The 19,826-nt window shown below is 38.8% G+C and overlaps 1 protein-coding gene across 7 annotated transcripts in view; it reads right to left on the bottom strand.

Annotated features, from left to right (window-relative positions):
* Positions 1 to 19,826, bottom strand: part of TRIM37 (tripartite motif containing 37) — a 30,872-nt gene that overhangs the window by 8,331 nt on the left and 2,715 nt on the right. For all 7 annotated transcript variants that reach the window (XM_037372057.1, XM_037372065.1, XM_037372047.1 and 4 more), the window contains exons 3-18: positions 19,301 to 19,341; positions 18,084 to 18,200; positions 16,740 to 16,827; positions 15,756 to 15,878; positions 14,358 to 14,481; positions 12,351 to 12,418; positions 10,056 to 10,180; positions 8,670 to 8,720; positions 8,149 to 8,230; positions 6,563 to 6,639; positions 5,901 to 6,080; positions 5,039 to 5,153; positions 4,603 to 4,815; positions 4,078 to 4,214; positions 3,282 to 3,379; positions 1,644 to 1,844 (exon numbers count right to left, since the gene is read on the bottom strand). In XM_037372057.1, coding sequence (XP_037227954.1) covers positions 1,644 to 1,844; positions 3,282 to 3,379; positions 4,078 to 4,214; positions 4,603 to 4,815; positions 5,039 to 5,153; positions 5,901 to 6,080; positions 6,563 to 6,639; positions 8,149 to 8,230; positions 8,670 to 8,720; positions 10,056 to 10,180; positions 12,351 to 12,418; positions 14,358 to 14,481; positions 15,756 to 15,878; positions 16,740 to 16,827; positions 18,084 to 18,200; positions 19,301 to 19,341 — 1,840 coding nt within the window. The remainder of the gene's footprint in view (positions 1 to 1,643; positions 1,845 to 3,281; positions 3,380 to 4,077; positions 4,215 to 4,602; positions 4,816 to 5,038; positions 5,154 to 5,900; positions 6,081 to 6,562; positions 6,640 to 8,148; positions 8,231 to 8,669; positions 8,721 to 10,055; positions 10,181 to 12,350; positions 12,419 to 14,357; positions 14,482 to 15,755; positions 15,879 to 16,739; positions 16,828 to 18,083; positions 18,201 to 19,300; positions 19,342 to 19,826) is intronic.

Genomic DNA, 19,826 nt, shown 5'->3' with positions numbered 1-19,826 from the left:
GGGAAGGAATTCCCTTAAGTACCTAACACCACAAGACGATGCTGAGGAGCTAATACCCAAGTAAGCTTACATGCTGCTCACTGGAATTAGATCAACTTTGATGTCTATTTGAAGCCTTATAAATTCTGTAAGTGTTTCACTGCAAATTCCACTGTTCAAGACCCTAAAGTCAAGTGGCTCTCAGAAACCTTCACCTTAGGAGAAGTCTGGCAAACTCCAGATGTAACAGCAGCTTTCTCATTGTTAACTGACTCGAATAAGCTCTGGGAACAGTCAGACCCTAAGGGAAGCTCAGCAGAACAGGTAATTTCAGCTGTAGCCAGTAGCTAGATGACCAGGAAGCTGTTTAGCACAACAGGAGAGGTTAATCTTGCTCGAGCAGCACAGCACAAAGCGCAATGCCCTCTCTTAAGGTCCTTTTGTCTAGGCCTTTTTCCAGGTAAAACTGAGCTGACACTGTTCGTTTGCTGCCTCCCCTTTCTGTATTTACGGAAGTGACTTCCATTTTTGGAAATAAGGATGACATTCAGCTGAAAATTCATCTGTTTATGTGACCACATTTAAAAACCTAATCACAAAGGAACAAACAATTTGAGCTAGCTTTTACATTCAGTAACACTAATGTCACTGTTGCAGCAAAAGCAAGGATTTATTTGTAGCAAACGGACCATTATTTCTCTTCTGTTCTACAAAGTCACCAAAATGGTTGTTTCAGAATGACCCGAAATAAGATGTTGAGGTAGTGGGCCAGCTAGCTCCAAATAAGTGTTAATCATGACAAATGTGTTATTGAGCTTGATTTCATTTTAATTCTTCACTAACAAAACAAGAGAAACTAGCAACCTTCAGTGTCAGCCACGAGTGCCCGAACTGCCAGCTCTCTCGCTTTTGCTGCACATTTTTTTAATTGCCATTTCAGCTGAAGGGTCCTAAAAGAGTATTTGTGGTTCAGTTTAAGTCTTGAATTATCTAAATACCATCACTATTTTTGGCTCCTGACATTTTGATCCATTTTTAATTCTCCAAGTGCTTACATATGCTTTTCCAGCCTTACTACTACACACATTTTTCTAAATCTAAATGTCTTTTTCACACAAAAGTAAACTCCAGGATTTATTTTCGCATTAGTATCACTGTGCTCCTAGAACTCAGCTTCTGAGTGTACAAAACGCGTGAAGCAAGAGGCGTAACTGCTTCCTCAGCAGACAGATGTTTTGTGTTGGTTAGTCCTTCAGTACTAACCTCTTCCAGAAAAGGGCCTTTCCTTCACCTCCCACAGTTGTAGTCAAAGAAATTGTGTGAACTGTGTATCTATAGCGCTGCTACATGCATCAGCCAGCCAGTTCAGTCACGGCCCCCAAGAAAAGATGAGAAGACACCCCCCCCCCCGACACACACTTCTGCTTTTAGTCGAGTCATCTGGCGCTCTCAAGCTGAGGCCAACCACTAAGACAACAAACGTTTGTCAGTAAGATGCAGCACACAGAGCACAGGTGAGGATACGACGTCCAGCTCTCAACGAGGACTGCCTGCTGCCCTCTTCCCTCCTTCCCCTCCTCAAATCTGCTTCGAACTCTGGGAGTGCATTCTCAGAGACACTCCCAGGTTGGAATTAAACCATCCAACATATGATGTACAGTTACCTCTGTTCTGCAGAAGGGAGGCAGGTGGACGTGGCTGCAGGCCCCAAAGGTTTTCCATACCATTTCTGTCTTTTAGATCCAACAAGTGGATTAAAATTAAAGGATCTATATCTAGCAAACTGCTACTAGATGTTGAGCCTAGGGCACTTCCTCCTCGCCTTGAAGGTCTTCCACTTGCACTGGTGTAGCCATGGCTAGTACCTGAGGGAAGTCACAGAAAGAGAGCATGCATATACGTGACACAGGTGCTGCATTATTCCCTGGACAAATAAAGAGACAGGGTTCTACAAGCAGATGAGGAATGAAAACATTCCAAGCAACTTAACAAGACACCAGTATTATTTCATGGATTTATGGATTCTGAAAGCAATCAGATACCCTTCTAACTGGAAGGTTAAGCCAAAAAGCACCAGGCTGGGGGGGGGGGGGGGGGGGGGGAATATTTCACTTCATACCTTTTATGTAAATCTCTTAATATTAATAAATAGATTGGTAAACGGATCAATACACAAAGCATTTATTCTGAAGACATGCACATCAACTTTCTAGGTGTCATGTGTCCCTCCCCACAATTAGATTAACAAAGGGGGGATTTTCAGTCATGTTCTGCTCTGTGTTACCATGTTCCCATTACATAGTGGCCAAGGCACTCAAAAGATGAAGAGAACACTCAGAGACAATAGTTAGATCTGTGAGATTAAAATAGTACAGTTTAGAAGAACACCTTTCCAACACAGACAGGTGACACTACTAACCTTCAGACTGGAAAACAGCACAAGCAGGTCAATGCAAAAAGCTCAAGTGAAGAGGTTGTGTCAGCTTTTACAAATGCTCTTAAAAATGACTTTTTAAAAGCTCCAAAATAAATGTTGTTTCTACAGCCACTGTGCCTCTCTCCTCAAAAGGCTATCCTTTTGGAAGGAAACAGACAGGTCCCTCAGCTTCCTAGGTCATAAGAAATTTTCCCAGTTGTTTTGAAACAGCAGCTAAAAACAGGTCTGTCCTTCAAGCACTAGCAGACGTCCACAGCAGCATAAAGCCCACTTCCAGTGAATGCCACTTCAGGTATCTTTGCCAGAAATAAATACACTTGTATTCCATATACATATTTTTCATTCAGAATCTTAATAACCTATGACTAATTTGGGCTATGATCATCTCCAGGCTGCAAGAAATCTTAAGAGTGCCTTTTCATTACTGCATTTAAACTCCATTTCTGCTGGACTGGTTAAGGATTCTTTACTTCATTCCCTCCACATACTTCAGGTTTTACAGTGCACTAAAACCCAAGTGAATGTGTCACACATTCAGAGGCCACACAGACATCAGTAAAAGTTGCTTGTCAGTCTGCTTTAGACCAGAATGGAAGGGGTTTCAAAGAGGCAGAAAAGCTTCCCTCCAAACTTATGCATCATTTTTAAACAAGCAGATTCAGAAGATTTACTCCCCATTATTTTTTTATTGAACCAATGAAGTGTTTCTGCTACACTGCAATAATCAGTACAAACCACATGATGCAGCATTTCCAAAAATAGAAATGCCTGCAGAACATGCAGCTTGGTGTTGCTTCCAAGAACAGGGGAAGGAATCCAGCAATGTATCACATACACAGGAATTCTGAAGGCTGTTTTTTCATACCTGATGCTCCAGGAGTAGCAGCAGCTGCTGCATCCTCCATCAGATCTCCTTCCTCCAGCTCCATATTACTGCTATATTCCACATCATTTTCTCCAGACCTTAGGAGTTCATTGGGATGGAAAGAGGAGAACAGAGTTACTAGCTTTTTTCAGCTCTTGTTAAACATGGCACATGCCTTGACAAACACACAAAGTGCTGTAAATAGTATTTTCTGCATTCCAAGCTACACAAACTGAACAAATGAAAGTATGTTAATTAAATGACTGACTCACTAACCAAGAGTCCAAAAGTGCCATACGTATCTAGACTGTAAAATCTGATCCTGCAAACTTCTATATTTGTATGTGTTACAACACATTCTCATGTTTTAATGAAGATTCTAGGATCTGACATAGTCTCAGCTAAAAACTGTAAATGTTCTAGTTTAAGTAGCTGTCCTCATTATCACTCTCCTACTACTATACCCTTCCTAATACCAAACCTTCGTTACAGTGCAGAAACAGATTTCTTAATAGTGTTTTCGGAAAGAACCTTCACAGACTATCACTTGTCAAAGACAGAATACAACACTAAAATAAAGAGATCAGAAAGATAGTAACTAGCTGGCCGAAAAGTCAACGTTTAGCATTAACTGTATCAGTTTGTGCTGTTTCCAGGAGAGGAAACACCCCTCCCATTGCACTGGAATCCCCCTCACACTGTATGGCGATGTAGCAAATGAATCAGTTCCACTGGAATTAGGATGATTACCCTGAGAGACAAGGTGATGGTCTGAAAGGCATTTTCAGTTACTTACATAGTTTCTTCATCAATATCATTTTCTTCAGTGTTACTAGTTGCTGTCGAACTAGCTGAAGAGCTGCTACCATCAAGGTGGTTCACCTCATCTTCTCCAGCAAGATCTATATCCAAGTCACCATCAGAGAGCTCGTGCTACAGGAAAAACAGAACAAGTCCTTATAAAAAGAAACACCTCAGTGGCACTTTGATGGAGTCACAAAAGCTATGAACAGGAACTCTCTCTCCCAGAGTATCACACTATCACACAGGAGTTCGGAGGGTCTCAAAGCACAATAAAGGCTGGTGGATTTTTCAGCTGCAACCTGGAAACTTTTTTGTGGTGGGATCCATTAGCTCTGTGCTGGAACATCTCACTAGTGTCATCTCTCACTGCTAACTCTTGAGTGGCTCATCTCCTGTTTCCATACAGATGATAAAAAAAAATATCTACTTTACAATTCAGCATTTCACCTGTTTCTACTACTATCCTATCCTAAAAAGCTACACATAAACAAAGAGGCAGGAAAATGGTAATTCCTACATTGAAGTCTTCATGCTGGATCTTCTCTTCCTCCTCTTCCTTGCTATCTCGCACTAATCCTGGAGTAGCAACACTCTCAAGTAGTACTTCAGTGCTTTGTCCAGATTTCTTTGATCTTGTTTCTGGACCATCGTCATTCTGGGGACTAAGATGAGTGTCTGGAGGTGAAATGCCTCGTGATTTCTGAGTCCGTGAAAGTTCAATCGCAAGCCTCTTAACAGAAGGATACACAAAAGTATATATAGAAGATGACAATGTAGCACCATCAAATCCAGTAAGTTTGTTGAGTTGCATATATACTATTTTAGTAATGCCAATATCAAACTAACAATAGCAACCCAAATAAACACAATTGTCAAACATGAACACTGTAATCTAAACCAGGTAATTAGTGGTCAGTAAAAGGTGATTTTACACTAATATACCTCGCACTTACTTCTTTCAGGTTATTTATTTGTTGGATGTAACTTGTCTGAGCTGCTTCCAATTGAGCAATGTACCAGTGCTGGTCTCGGCACTTTTGGAAGAAGGTTGGCGAGCGCACCTGGAACCTTCAAAGGGATATTTGAAAAGGTTTTTTGGGTTGTTTTTTTGTTGTTGTTTGGTTGTTTTGGTTTGGTTTTTGTGGTTCCACCCCAACCCTGCCCCCAATCTAAAGAGTCCTACAGAAGAACATCATACAGCCTGAAATCTAGTGATGAAATAAACTTAACAGACAAGTACTCCTACGCTCAGTACCCTCAACGCACCGAACAGGTGCAACAGTAAGTATTTTGTAGGAGAGGCAGCTGTACGAGAGGTGGTTATCTTCACAAACCAACACTAACCAACTGAACATGCTACAAAGTGTGTAATGGGAGCAGGAGTAGGACCACAGGGAGAACATTTGAAGTGGATGGGTAAAGCTTCTGTATTTTGTCATAACGTTGTAATTGCCATTGACAGTATTCGTTCTCTTAAATTACAGGCTTCCTTCATTCCCAAAGTTCCCCTAAAACTACAATTTTTTCTTAAGAGGGGGAGAAAACACTTTTTTCCCTAAATCAGTTAGCTACAGATCTCTAACACAGGCTTATTACTGTCAAGTGCAGCTACTTCTCAGAGAAAGAGATGTATTTAAAGTTTCCACAACTCCCTTCAGCACATTTTCTTTAAAGCTTCTGACAGTGAAATCCGTTTATGACAAAACATGTCACAATTACTTTACGTTCAACTACTTAATTAATTCCCATTTCAGTGGTAGGTGTGATGCTGTGAAATGACAGCAGAAGAGAGCCCCACTGGGCTGTCTCCCTTACCTGAGGATCACAGTGTCATTCTGCCTGTTTAAGTAGCCCTCGTTGGCTAGCAAGTCTAAACGAAAAAATCTGTTGTAACCCCAGCATTCTCCAACTTCAAAATCGGAGGCAAACTCTCGAATTATGTTTTTCGTGGGATCGTTGGTGGACTGGTGAACCATTTCTACACGGTACTCATACCTACACAGGGGAAGATCACAGGTATTAGTAGCAAAATAAAGATGTCAGAATTGCAGAACGCATCAAGTTTAAGAGAACTGTGCTTCCTGGGAGGCCTGCATGCCCAGCTGAAGAGGTGATTCAGTCTGAAAATTGTACTGAACGCTTGCATAAACAGTACAAGGAGGAAGAAAGCAGTAATAGGGAGCAGAGTAGTAAACTAACTTGAGGGTTGAATACTAGGAGACAGATACTTTTACCAGTTGTTGTGGCAGCTAGCTTTTCATCTTGAGAGAGCCACTGAGTAACAACTTTAAAAATACTACCTTTGGGCACGATTCAAAGCTCAATGGACAATAGAAGTCTCACTGTTCTTCTCAGGAGAACTCCACAGCCGTTTCTAGCAACACTACAGAACTTGAGGTCATTCTTTGGAAACTTCTGCAGATGCTTTGCCCATAGGAAAAAACCAAACCAACTACTTTTACTACAGGTTTGCTTACTTGGATGTCTCTGGCAACCCAGCGGACAGCTCCAAGAACACAGACAGGTAGTAGCCCCGTACCACTCCATTTCCATCCTTGAAATAAACAAGATTGAGATATAAACTGATTAAAATAAGAAAACAAAAACCAGAAAAGCAAAACTAAACACCTTGATCTATGCCTGAAGTTTAGAAAACAGCTTCAATCAATACAGGATTTGCAGCAGCAGTCTACTTTGTAAGCTACGGGTTTGATTTTTAGTCTTCTGTGATGTAGAACTCTAACTTGAATCAACATGGAGTTTGCATCTGGAAGCACATATGCAGTCTAATGTTGGTATCTCAGATATGAATCTCAAAACAGAGCTTTAATTACTCTGCTAACACTTTAGGGGTTCAATTAAGTGTAAGACAAGACACATTTGTCAGTGTATCAGAAAAGCTTATTTAACATAGAAAAAGCAGTAAAAAAACTCATAAAATCTACTTAGCAGTTTACTACAGTCAAATTCTTCTCAAATTCTCAACATGAAAACAGCTCAGGTTAAACATTAGTTCTGAAATATTTTTACACACAACTGCATTTCAAAGCTACTTTATTTTTGAAAGAAAAGCAATTTTTTTAGAAAACACATGCAATATGAAAAAGTTAGGTCAGTTAACTGAGAAACAGTATTAGAATCACCATAAAAATTACGGCAAAACCTCCATCACACTCACCCTAACGAAGGATGAAGAATGGCTCAACTTGAATCCTCTAGGTTGAAAAAACATTTCAACTTACCATTTTAAAAAGTAAATTTTGATGCCTTCTGACAGCACACCTCATGTAGTCAATCCTGAATTTACAATACTCTAAAAACTTACACTGGAGCCCACGTCTGCATTGCAAGAATACAATTCTGTGCACACGTGGGCTTAACAGATTCATCCATTTCTCTGAAGATGCCATGTAAATCATCAACAAAACTTGTACTCCATCACTAAACACATATTTCTCCAACGCAGCTGTAGTAGCAGCCAGAGCTTCCTGGAAGCACTGACTGGACTAGCAGACTGGAAAAACATCACACCTTGTGGGTTGATGTTCCAACACTGACAAAGATACTGCCTCAGAAATCTGAATATCCCACTGGAAGGGCATCAGTACGATACACACGTTTTAATGTCAGCATCTCAGAACTGGATGCACAGTAAAACAGGTTCCCCTTCAACTAATACTTCACCCTCCTCTCAACTTCCCCAGTAAGTATTATCCATAAACAGAAACACAGTAAGTTACTCTATACCTCAGTTCTGCAAAAAACACTCAGACAGAAATGGTAAAAATATTGAAGTTCCTATGACATATTAACAAGACCCATTTTTAATCACCTTTAAATTAACCAGATGAACAATATTGAGAGTGTTCATGCCGGCTATCTGGAGGCAGACAGTGAATACTCCAACGGCCGGTGATCAACTCTACAACCTTATTACCTTCTTTTCATACACTTTTTATATACAACATGAGAAGAGACTAACTGGTGTTTTCTTACGAGAGAAGCAAATGAGTGCTGCTTAGGAGTTTTGGATGGGATAACTCTAGTTGAAAATATAACTCACTGGATAAACTTTTAATCTCCAGCAAAGTCCTGACACTTGAAGAGGTGGACTGTAAACAGGATCTGCTCGCTGACGCAATGTACTATTGAAAAAGGAGAAAAAATATTTGCTATTGGGACAAAGCAAACCCCTCCATGAAATAGTACGCTGCATATACGCTTTCACACTCACACGCTACAACCATCCTTCTTGCTACACACAGCACGTAGCAGAGTACAAGGCTCATGCAAAATGTTAAGTGTCCATACAGATATATGTATTCCTTGCAAAATTATTTTTCCTCTTTGAAGAAGAAAAATAAGTAGCTTGGCTTTATCATGGACAATCTTTTTAGCTAACAGTTTAGCTAGGGTTAATTGTTCACCTGGTAAACAGAAGATTTTTGACTGAATTCCCATAGCTTAGTTCATATCTCACAGTTCTCAGTAGAGACTGTTCCGTGTTTTAAAGAATACTACTCATCTACAGAAGAAACAGAAAAAAATTACCATGAATATTGGGAAGCTAAGACACATCCTTACCTGAAGTTTTCCAAGACAAACGTAGTTGAGTCATAGGCTGGAACCAATTCACTGTGAAGGGGGAGGAGGGGTGGGACGGGAATGTATTAGAGTTGAATAACGTGACATTAAAAATCCCAACTTTTGTAATCTCCAGAAGTGTTTACCAGAGCCACTGAAATTCACTACAACTACACTGGGTTATTTCAGTACTTCTGAAAATTCTATTTATGAGGCTTCTCCCCAGTACCTCTCCACATGATATCACACAGTAAAACAAGTACGTTAAGAAGGGAAGAGCAACTGAAAGCATTTAAGAGGATTTGCCCTTTTACCTGTGATGGCTAATAATCTCTTCATATAGTGAATTTTTAATGTAAGACTCCTTGGTAGTTCTAGAAAGGATGAAACTATTGTACGGCTGAAAGCACAAAGGTTAAATGGTGTGTATTTGAGCAGCAGGTACCTTACTGCCAGTGGAAAATGAACAGTCAGATTTAAACTCTCCTCAGAAGCATTTAACTATTCTTTTCAGGAAACACGTCAGGAAAATAGTTTTGAAATGACATTTAAAAACAAGCCAAACCAATTTTTGCTAAAGAACACAAAGTTTGAGGGATTCTTTAAGACTTTTCCTACTTTTGATTTTTCGGAGATTCTTTTCAGCCAGCTAGCCTAAACTCTCACCAGACTTCCTCAGAACCCAGCACTCGCAGCACTCTCTTTACGAGGAACTGTGCTATGAAGTGATTTTGGCTATATATTCTGAATTAAGGTGACCTGCAGAGACATCCCATGAGAGCCTTGCAATTACACACCGAATGACCCAATAAGAGAAAAAGGACAAATCAGTAACCTAAGTGTAAAAGAGAAAAAAACCTGTCAGCTGGAACCCACTGTCCTGACTCCCCAGCAGGGACTACAGACATAAAATAAGCCCTGCTGGAACAGAAAAGCCTACTTGCAGCATATGTTACTAAGAGCAGCAAGTTAAGCAGTTTATAATTTTCAGTGTCTAAGTCTGGACCCAAATTCAGTCAGAGACACTAGGTTTAACACAGAAACAGACCAAATCACTTTAGCCGAGAAGTATGACTCTCCTTTGCTAGAGGCTGGTATCAGGCAACCTCTCCAGCAATCTATCCATCAGCCACCTATCATCCACCCTTTCAAACCCTCGTGTTAAAATGCAGCAGTACTCTCTGTCCTACTTTTACAAAAGGCTGATGTACATAAGAACGTATCTACCTCCCAGACTCACTGGAACATCCTCCTCCATATAGTGGTACAATAAAATGGGAAAGAGATACTCTAAGCTACTTTAAATATTATTTTAACAAGCAAAACAAACCTTTGTGACATGGCTTTCCCATTCAGACTACAACGGAAAGAAAAGGCAGCACTTACCTTGTGAAGTCTGGGGGGACAGGAGTAGTGACAAACGAGGCCATAGGCTTCCGATGAACCTGCTGGAACATCATCAGGATCTCTGAACTTTTGGATATCAACTCACTCTTACTGCATGATCTTAACTATATGGGGGGGAAAAACCAAAGAAGAAAAAAAAAATCCTTATGTCTTAGTACAAACTGTAGGTTGTGACTTTTTGTTTATAAACAAATAAATGGCATGTCTGTCACAGCTTCAGAAGATTAGCTACAACACAATGTAAAATGAAGCTCAGAGGTTTTTGGTTGGGATTTTTTTTTGTTTGTTTTTGGTTGTGGTTGGTTATTTTCCCCTCATTTGTTTGGGTTTTATTTCCCTTGAAACTGTCAGCTCTCAAAACTAAGGATTTGGCTATGATAGCTGATGGTTGTGTGTTCTAAAATTTCTGTTAGGAAATCAAAACAGATATTGTGTCTCACTCCAAAGCTTGTGCAGTCCATTTGGGGAGTCCTGAATATTTAAGACCCTGCAAAATTCTACAATTAAAATTACAGCAACTACTATGTACTTCATTTAGGTTAAACTAATTTATATATGTCCAATTAATACCAAGTCACATCTACTGTGTTTAGGCAACAATAACAAAGTAAATCAATCTGGAAAGGACACTTAATTAGACTTTGCGTAATTTGCTCAAATATATCACAACACAGCGATACAAGCTCCTGTGACATTCGATAGTCCAGCACCTGGCAATACAGCAGTAAAGGAATAACTAAAATGTAGAACTTTGTTTTGGTCATCCACATTTCAACAAAGCAAAGCCTATATTATCTTAAATAGCAGCCCCAAAACCCCACTTCAATCCACTTCATTCAAGAATATCTTATAAAACCAGTGTAGTAAACCCCCAAAACCCAAAAACCATCTAATCTTAGATGTTCCTTGAACAGCTAGTACTGTATTTTCTGAATGTCTTTACTAAAGGAGGCAACCTACTCTGGTTCTTATTTATACTTTACATTGCAAAAGCATATCTTAGACTTACATTTCAAACTTTGTCAGGCTTAAGTGAAATTAACGTGTACATTTTAAAGTCAAATTTTTGCTACAAGTTCTTCAAATAATTCTATTACTTTCACAAAAAGAATACAAAATTCAAAGCCTCTCGAGAGACACACACGATGACTTCAAGCAGAGACCTACAGTTGTCAGATGTCTGCATCTTCTCTCAATTTTTTTAGTTGGTAAGCTTTTCCTCCCAATTTGGAGGGACAAGAGGTCATGTTTCACTAGCACTAGCGTGTTAGCATTTTAATAGGTTTTTTTCTGCAAAAGAGAAGCTAGTCTGCAGAGCTGCATACGCACTGCTATGCAGGATTGGAAGGTACTCATTCAGGCTGCAACACAAGTAATTTCTGAATACACAGACAGCTTTCAACAGGCATAAAAAGATATGCTGATGGAGTATGCAGGAGCACTCATCCTCCTGATGTCATTGATGCTTCAACTAAGACATCCCATTACAGGTATGCAATAATTAAGTGCAAGGAGAACATGATAATCACTGATCAGGTGAGAAAGCTTAGCATTCTTACTGAATCAAAAGCAGTGGAGGGAATGAAAAAGGAATACAGGACAAGAGGTATCAGGCACAAAGCAGCTTAGCCCCCTTTCCCAACTTAAAATGTCAAACTCTGCTGAAAGGCAAAGTAAATAGAGTAATGTTTGAAGGAAGAAAACCCTTCCATGTCCTCAGGGCAAGTAGAAATTGTTCAGGGCAAGTACAATCAACCTCTGCAGAACTTTAGTATTTCACTTCCAAAAGCTGAGCTTGTACAGCTAGAAGCAAGACGAAAAAAGTGATACCATGTCATCTTCTTGGAAAGACAAGTGGACAGGAATAAAATAACTAGAACCAGTTCAGTTTTCTTCAAAAGCACATAAACAGAACATTTTTCTTTAGTCTCCATCCATTTATAGCCACCACCCTTCATACACAGTTGGCGGCAGCAGAGCTAAGAGAAACTACCCACAGTGTCTAAATGCTGTTACCCTAAACTAACACATATCTGAGTAGTTTTATATGACATTGCTATTAATTCCTGTAGTAGTTTTTCAAGAAACAGAACATCTTTTATCATTTCTAGAAGACAAACTTATTTTTAAGAAGAAAACGTGCAACCTAAGGTCACTTAAAGATACCCTCAGAAATATCCATCAATTAATGGTTTATAAATAAATAAAATAATGAGAAAGGCTGACTGAGCAGGGATCCATGTAACACAACATTTCAGCTCTTTTCATAATCACCTGATGTTCTACTTCTTGAAGCAGGGATTCCAGAAGCTCAGTTTCTTGAGTAAGTGATGTCTTTTGACCTGTTTAAAGAAAAAACAAGAAGTTTAAAGAAAATAATAATAAAAAAGACATACTCACTGGATTTTAAGAAACAGAGCTTTTTTTTTTTTTTTTTTTTTTACCTGGATGCTGCCCTAGAACCTACTAAGGTAAAGGATTTCTAAATATACCAAAAATATACCAAGGTTGATTGAGAAAGCATTTTAAAAGCAAGCCTGTGTTTTTAATTAGAGCTGTAGTGAACAACTCACTTGAGATTAAGGCAGTAATGAAACATTCTGTGTCCCAGAAATGGCAGGTTTGTTGTTCTGGCGTGCTTTTTTGGACAAAAAAGCAGGTCTGACTTCACTGAATTTGCTCTCATCCACACATTCTCACCCTCTCTTTTATACTAGCTGACACTTTTCTCCTAAAAGCTACCATTTCTCTTGACTTTGATGTTGAAGTGTTTTCTTTATAAAAAAGAACAAACGATGTTTAAATGCATTTGTACATTTCAACTAGCATCAAGACCACAACAAGAAAGAATAAAAATCTAAGTCACACTTGTCTCTTTTCCATCATGGGGATTTGCTTTGACTCCATCATATATTGCATACCTGAAGAGCATTTGGCAGTTGTTAGGAAAAAGGTGTTACATGGGCAAAATATTAACCTGTACATACAAATAATTAAGCCATTCTACCACAGCTTTAACACTGATCTTTAATCAGTATACACCAAAACAGATCTTGTGAGTGCTTACTGTATTTGATATAGGCACAAAATATGTACGAATGTACACATCCTGGATTTAACTTAACGCAATCATTTTAAAGTACTGACATGAATTTGAAACTTGAAACATAGCTAATATACATTTATTATGTTGTTTTGTTTTTAATGGAAATGAGCTAAGGGAATAAACGCAAGCACGATCAAAGCTAAGGACGTTTTCCAAGCATGAACATTTCATGTTTTCTTTGGCTGGGTGGCAGGGAGACAGGGTGTGTGAAGATTTCAAGCATCAGAAATACATTTCCAGCACAGCCATTTTATTGCCTTACTTTTAATTCCCAGACAAGTACACAGATACAAGGTCAAGCATATTTTGTCTGTGTACTTTGATCTACTGGTTGTATACCTTGCAAAACTAAGGCTGTAAATGCAACATTTCAAGAGCTTCTAAAGAAACCAGTATTCCATGATGTCACATTTAGTGTGTGCTCCTATCAGTGCATTTCAGAAATGAAAGCACACATGGAATAACCACGGCACAGATGCAAAATCAGCTGAGTAAAGCATGCACAAAATTATAGCCAGCTGAGGAATATTTGGTCCTTCTCACTGAAAGCTACACTTTTCAGCAGTGTTGACAGATATGGAAGCTTACAGAAGCAAGTGTACCACCTGCCTTCTCACCTCTTTATACCAAAGGACAACTAGTGACCTGTCCCCGGTTAGCAAAAGCACCAGGAACCAAATTAGCAGCTCTGATTACAGATGCCATGTTCTTCATTTGCAGACAAGGCTGCCTGTATCTATGGATCTGAACTGTTCTCCACCAGACATCACATGGAGACTTCTAATTTTTTAAAATTACATTAAAAGGAATATATATTACAAACATGGCAAATTACAAAGATTAACTTCTTGGCTAACACAAATAATGGTGTAAAAACACCTTAGGTGAAAGGTAGTACACATCTTATAATTAAATGGGAATGTTCTCCAAGTTATTATACAGGAGTTTCTAAGAGAACATAACCAGATTATGTCTAACAACTTAGAACTGTATCACAGTAACTACGTAATTACCTGAAAGCTTTGCTGTAACTACAAGTTTTCTGTCAGCAGTTAACCTGGTTAACACCACGAAGTGTGTAAGCAGCCATACTCCCAGGGCAAGAAAGTTTCTTAATAGATTTACACATTGTTAATATATTGCACCTACTCGTAACAGGTCAGGCAAATACCTACCCATTAACGTTATAAGCTTATTCTTCAGCTGAGTGTCTAACCGGGCAATCATCATCTCCACTGCATTCCTGATTTCCCGAACTCGCTCATCCTTCGCACTACGCACTGCCTCCACATTCCTCTCCTAAAACAGCATTCACGAAAAAACAAGCACAAAAACAAAGCCTTCACACTTTTACACTTTTCACTCGTTTACATGTTGACTCCACCCCCTCAGATCCCAGAAATGCCTAGGCCTCCCTAGAGTCCCCTCCGACCCTGTTTTTCTATGAGGAAAAAAAGTTTTAAAATCCTGGTCTTACTGAAGCTTGCATGTTTAGAACAAGAAAACAGGAATGTGTTTTTAGATGAGCTCTATCACAGGCTATTCCTGTTGCCAGTTGTAAATATCCTTTGACTTTCACTGAATACATACGCATGCCCTCTGGTGGGTGACCAAAGGTTAACAGTAAACTTGAGCAACATTCCCTCAGTACATTTAGATTTGTCATATGGGGATTCTTTAGTATCAAAATTTGTAAATTCAACTGCCAGTTTCTCTTCTGTAACTTCAGCAGCACCATAACCAACTTGGTGATAAAACAGTGACATGTGAGCTGAAGCAGAGCTAACCTACCACTGCATGTGGCAAACACCTACCTGAATACAGCACAGACAAAAAAACATACAGAAACTTGTTTAAAGAAACCTTATTTTATTTGTACAAAGACTACACTATAAATGTAATAGCATTCAGCTGAACACAAAAATAACCCTTCCCAGAATACAAGAAACTGTACTGTATTGTTGGAACCCCCACTGAAACTGCCAAAGCTGAACATGTTGATGCTTGGATGTCTAACACATTTACCCCTATGGGGAAGAACAAGGAGGTACAGAGTTCAAATCTCGAACTGGTCAGCTGCTTTACAGCCTATCCTGTAAGCTCATATATACCTTTAGTTTATTCTCCTAAAGCAAGTAAAATAAGCTCCATCAGAATAAAGCATTTTTATACTTGTGTAGCATGGCAGACTGCATTTGTACAAGAGATGGCAAAAAGACATCTTCCAAAAAACTGTCTAACTCTAGCTTTTAAATAGCATACACCAAAAGAAAAACTCCCTTTGCTAAGTCACATCTTTTTCTGTCTGGCAACTACAAAACAAGTATTGAGAATAGGTTGATCTTTCCACATTGTGTAAAAAATAAAAAGTAAAAACATGTCTCTATGGGATAATCCAATTACCTTCACAGAAGCAACAGCTTCTGAACAGGTGCTGAAAACTTCATGAGTTTTCATGAAATGGTTTCCATTGTGTTTTCAACTGAAATGGTGTTTGTTTCCCACCTTACAGTTATCCTTTGACAATGGCATACTACAGGAAAACTTAACGTTATCTTAGATCGATTTCTTACCACTTCTTGCACCAAACTGATCAATTCCATGAGTCTTCGCCTCAGCTTTGCCACTTCTTCGTTTACTTTTGTGACATGTTGCTCATAGATTTCTGCCAGTGGCTTAAAAGTATGTCCTCCATGCTGTTAAAAAAGAAAAAGGGGTGGGCGGAGGTGGAGGATAATAAAGCATCTCATTTTAATTTCATTCCACTCCTATTAAATTACTGAGAGGGGAAGAAAGCCTCCTAGTGTATCACTCATCTTGGAAAAGTTCCAAAGCAGATTGTATGTAGGAAGTCTGTCTTTCACTTCCCTTCATAAGAAGTCATGAATTTGGCTTTCATACCATCAAAACTTCCTGTCAAGAGTTATTTGGAGTCTCAACAGTCCTCCAAAAATAAACTGCTTCATTCACTGTGCCATTCTCTAACAAATAGGGATAGAAGGGTTATTTTATTTTTGTTCTTATTATTAAAACACACTTCCCAAACAAAGGCAGCACAGTATTAACCACTTATATTCCAAACAACAACAGCAGTCTCTCCTTGAAATATGCAAGTGAAAGGATAATAAAAAGCATGGTGAATTGTGCTACTAACACAGCTTTGAAGATATCTGGGATTACAGGCCAGGATGTTTAAATAACGTAAGCGTTATCTATATTTTCTAAGACTTCTTCCTTTGCCCATACAATTCTCACTACCATTTAAGTTTGTCCAAGATCTCATGAAGTCTATAACAAGGAACATAATTCTGACCTCCTTTCAGCAAAAATTCAATTTGCTTCTCTAATTATAAACAGAAGGTATTGCCTTTCACAACCAATGTCCACCTTAAATTATAAATACACCTACAACTACAGTATTTGCATGGCAATTCAATAGCCGTAACAATAGTTTCATAGCATTTCTATCTCTCTAAAGTGCTGTCCAACATAACGCCTGCAGTCTCTTATTGTAGCATACCACATGAACATATATGAGCAAGCAAGCCTCTTCTTACCATCCCTCCCCAAAGCGCGCACTGGTGGCAGATACACTTCTTACAGGTCCAGCAGAAAACACTAAGCTTTTCATGATGATTTTCACACCTTAAACAGAAAACACACTTATCAATAGGAAACAGCTATGAATTTTCTGCAAACTCAATTTAACATTTTCACTTGGTTTGCTACCCGATACAGAGAGTAAAGCACAAGACATCAGCATAGTTTTGCAAGAAGAATACTTAGATTCAGTAAAAACCTTTTATAAAAGAAACATTGCTCTTAGTGTTCTCTCAGCCAGTACTTCACAGAGATAAGAGAGAAAGTACATTACTAAAACTGAATTTCTACCCAGCAGATAAAGGATATCATCAACGAATCAAGCTCAGAATTCTGGAAGTTAATACTTCATATTATTAAAATCCTAATCATACGCTACCTAAAGTATCCACAGAGCAATGGCTCATAAGCTTTTTGGACAAAACTGGTCTTTGCAATTTCTTAAAATTTCAGGAACAGCACATCAATCAACAAATCAAGCACAGACCAGGCCAGATCTTCTCTCTTCCCCCTCCATTAGGATTCAGGAACTGAGGGAAGAGGCAGGCATAGAACACATCCTTAGTTCCTGTCCGTCTTTCAGTGCTTCTCCTCACGCTTTTCTCTTCCAGATCTCCAAAATATATCTTAAAACACATAACAGCACTGGTAATAGGATAAAACCAGGAGAAAAGCCTGCGGAGAAAGTACTGACAGTTGCTCCTAGGAAGAGAATATATCAGAAAATACAGGAGGCTCCAAAGACAAGGAAGGAGAATGAACAGCACTAATGTGACAGATATAGCAACAGTAGTGCTTTCTGTGGCACTTTACGTATTTCCTTTGATCTCAATCTGAATTTATCAATGACATTTTCGCAAGGGACTAAAAGACATCTTCTCAGAACAGCTTCTCTGCTTTTACATGCTGAGATACCAAATCAGCACCCACAGTCTGAATGGGACTGACAAATGAGCAAGCCATCGAGAGAAGACTTTTATTTCATATGTATGGTCACTAAGAAGGGTTAAGAGCCTTAAGAAGTATTACCACCCTTCATGTTTCCCGTACGTCTCATTTTAACTATATTGAGTCAAACTAGAACTAGTGGTAGTTTTCTAGAGAGACATCGAAGAGCTTTTCTTCTGCCATTACATATGACAGAAATGAATTCCAACTTCTAGGCAGACAGCAAGCACAGTTCGGCTTTTGATTAAGGAGAAGTTATTGCTTTGTTCCATGATTCTAGTAAAAAGCTGAAATTAAAAGCCCATTCATATAGTGAACTGCAAAATGCTTTATGTGAGGAATACTCCATTTACTTGTCTTTTTCATTTTCTTCATGCTTTGTGAGATTGCACAGTTGAAGTGTATCAAGCTGCTGCGTGACCTCTTCTGCCCAACGACAGTTTACGAGCTCTCGTAGCTGCAGTGGGGCTCTGTAAAAAGCATTGCTAGAGTTAAAGGAAGAACTCAGCTCCAGGAGCTACAAGAGAAGCTTTGAAATTAATTCAGTTCATCAATTCTACGCTACCAGAAAAGTCACAGGCAAAGAAGCCAAAGCTGTACTAGTTATTTCAGAAAAGACAGTAAAAAAAAAAAAAAGAAAGAAAAAAAAAAGAGAAAGTAATGTTTTAAGTCTATTTGCTCCTTTGGGGGGCTGGGGTAAGGCAGGAACTGCAACAAACCACCCCACAGTGACATACAGAACAGCTACACAGGGAACTCAAGAACTATTTCCAGACCTCTTGACAGGCTCCTGGGTAACACTAGGCGAATTTTCATTTCTCAGTACTTCTTCAACCTCCCCCATTATTCAGCTACCTTCATCACAGTGCTGCAATCACCACCTTTGTAAAATATAGATATCTTTCTCTCCTTACAAGCATTTTAGAGCTATTGATCAAATACTTTACAAGCTGAATGTTAAAAAAGTTCTGCAGAAACTGTTGGTTAGTTGTTTTTAAATACCTCCTTTCCCTTAGGGGTAAAAATATGCTCTCTTTCAATTATTGGTCTATCAAGAGCTAGAATTGGTAGGTACTCAAGAACTAGAAGTGCTAAGGGGTGCCAGGGCTTGGGGGGACAGGGTGGGGCACCACATTAAAAAACTAAAATACTGTAGCTATGTCTCAGACAAATCTGCAACACATAAGCTAAGTCACACAAATTATAGCTATAGAAAAAGTACACATTTCAGTCTGAAAACTGAAGTTTCTGGTCTCTCTAACTCTTCTAAGAGGACTACAAGGAGTTCTAAGGGGAATACCATCCAATTACCCTATTACACCAACTACATACACTGAACAGCATGTGTAACGGGAAAAACAAAGATCTCACTTAGCTTGTCACAAAACTAGAATGTATTTTAGAGTATTATACCACGGTAATTCTTTATAGTAAGAGCAGGCAGGTCTCAAAAAAAAAAATAAATCAAGCTTACAAATTTAGCGCAACCTGCAGTGAAAAAAAGATCAATCGTAACAGGACAGTACAACCAATTCCTGATAATTTATTTCTGATATTAAAAACACCTTACCTACAATGAGGGCACTGAGCTCTTTGTTCAGTCAGCCAACGCTATGAAGGAAAAAGGAAAAACATTTTTAAAGACACTGTAAGAAACAAACTGCGAGCACATACATTCTATCATTAATTAGGAGTTACTTCATTTTATTACAATCTTCCTTCCCATATTTTTTCCTTTTTTACAGATTTGTAATTTAACTGCTCAATCATTTAGTCACAGAAGATGCTGCTATTTGTATCTTAGTAACAAAGCAACTACTTAAAATGTCAAAGGCACTTCAGTTAAAACTATACAGAGAAATCAGAGGTACCAGATATTCCATTAGAAGCCACACACCTGGCACAGATCCCCGCAGTCATGGGCTAAAGAGCATGTTTCAACAACAGAAAGCAAAAGATACAAGCAGCACATTTCTTAGAGTCTAAATTACTAGTCTTCAAGGTAACTTCTGTCTTCCTCTCGAGCTATTTATACACAGGCTAGATACCTGCAGTTCAATGATCAAATCCACAAGGACCCTCTGAATGTTTCTCTT

The sequence above is a fragment of the Falco rusticolus genome, chromosome 1, assembly GCF_015220075.1.
Source record: "Falco rusticolus isolate bFalRus1 chromosome 1, bFalRus1.pri, whole genome shotgun sequence".
In the NCBI taxonomy this organism is placed as follows: Eukaryota; Metazoa; Chordata; class Aves; order Falconiformes; family Falconidae; genus Falco; species Falco rusticolus.
Note: the sequence above shows the minus strand (reverse complement) of the source record. Positions and strands in the feature narration are given on the sequence as shown.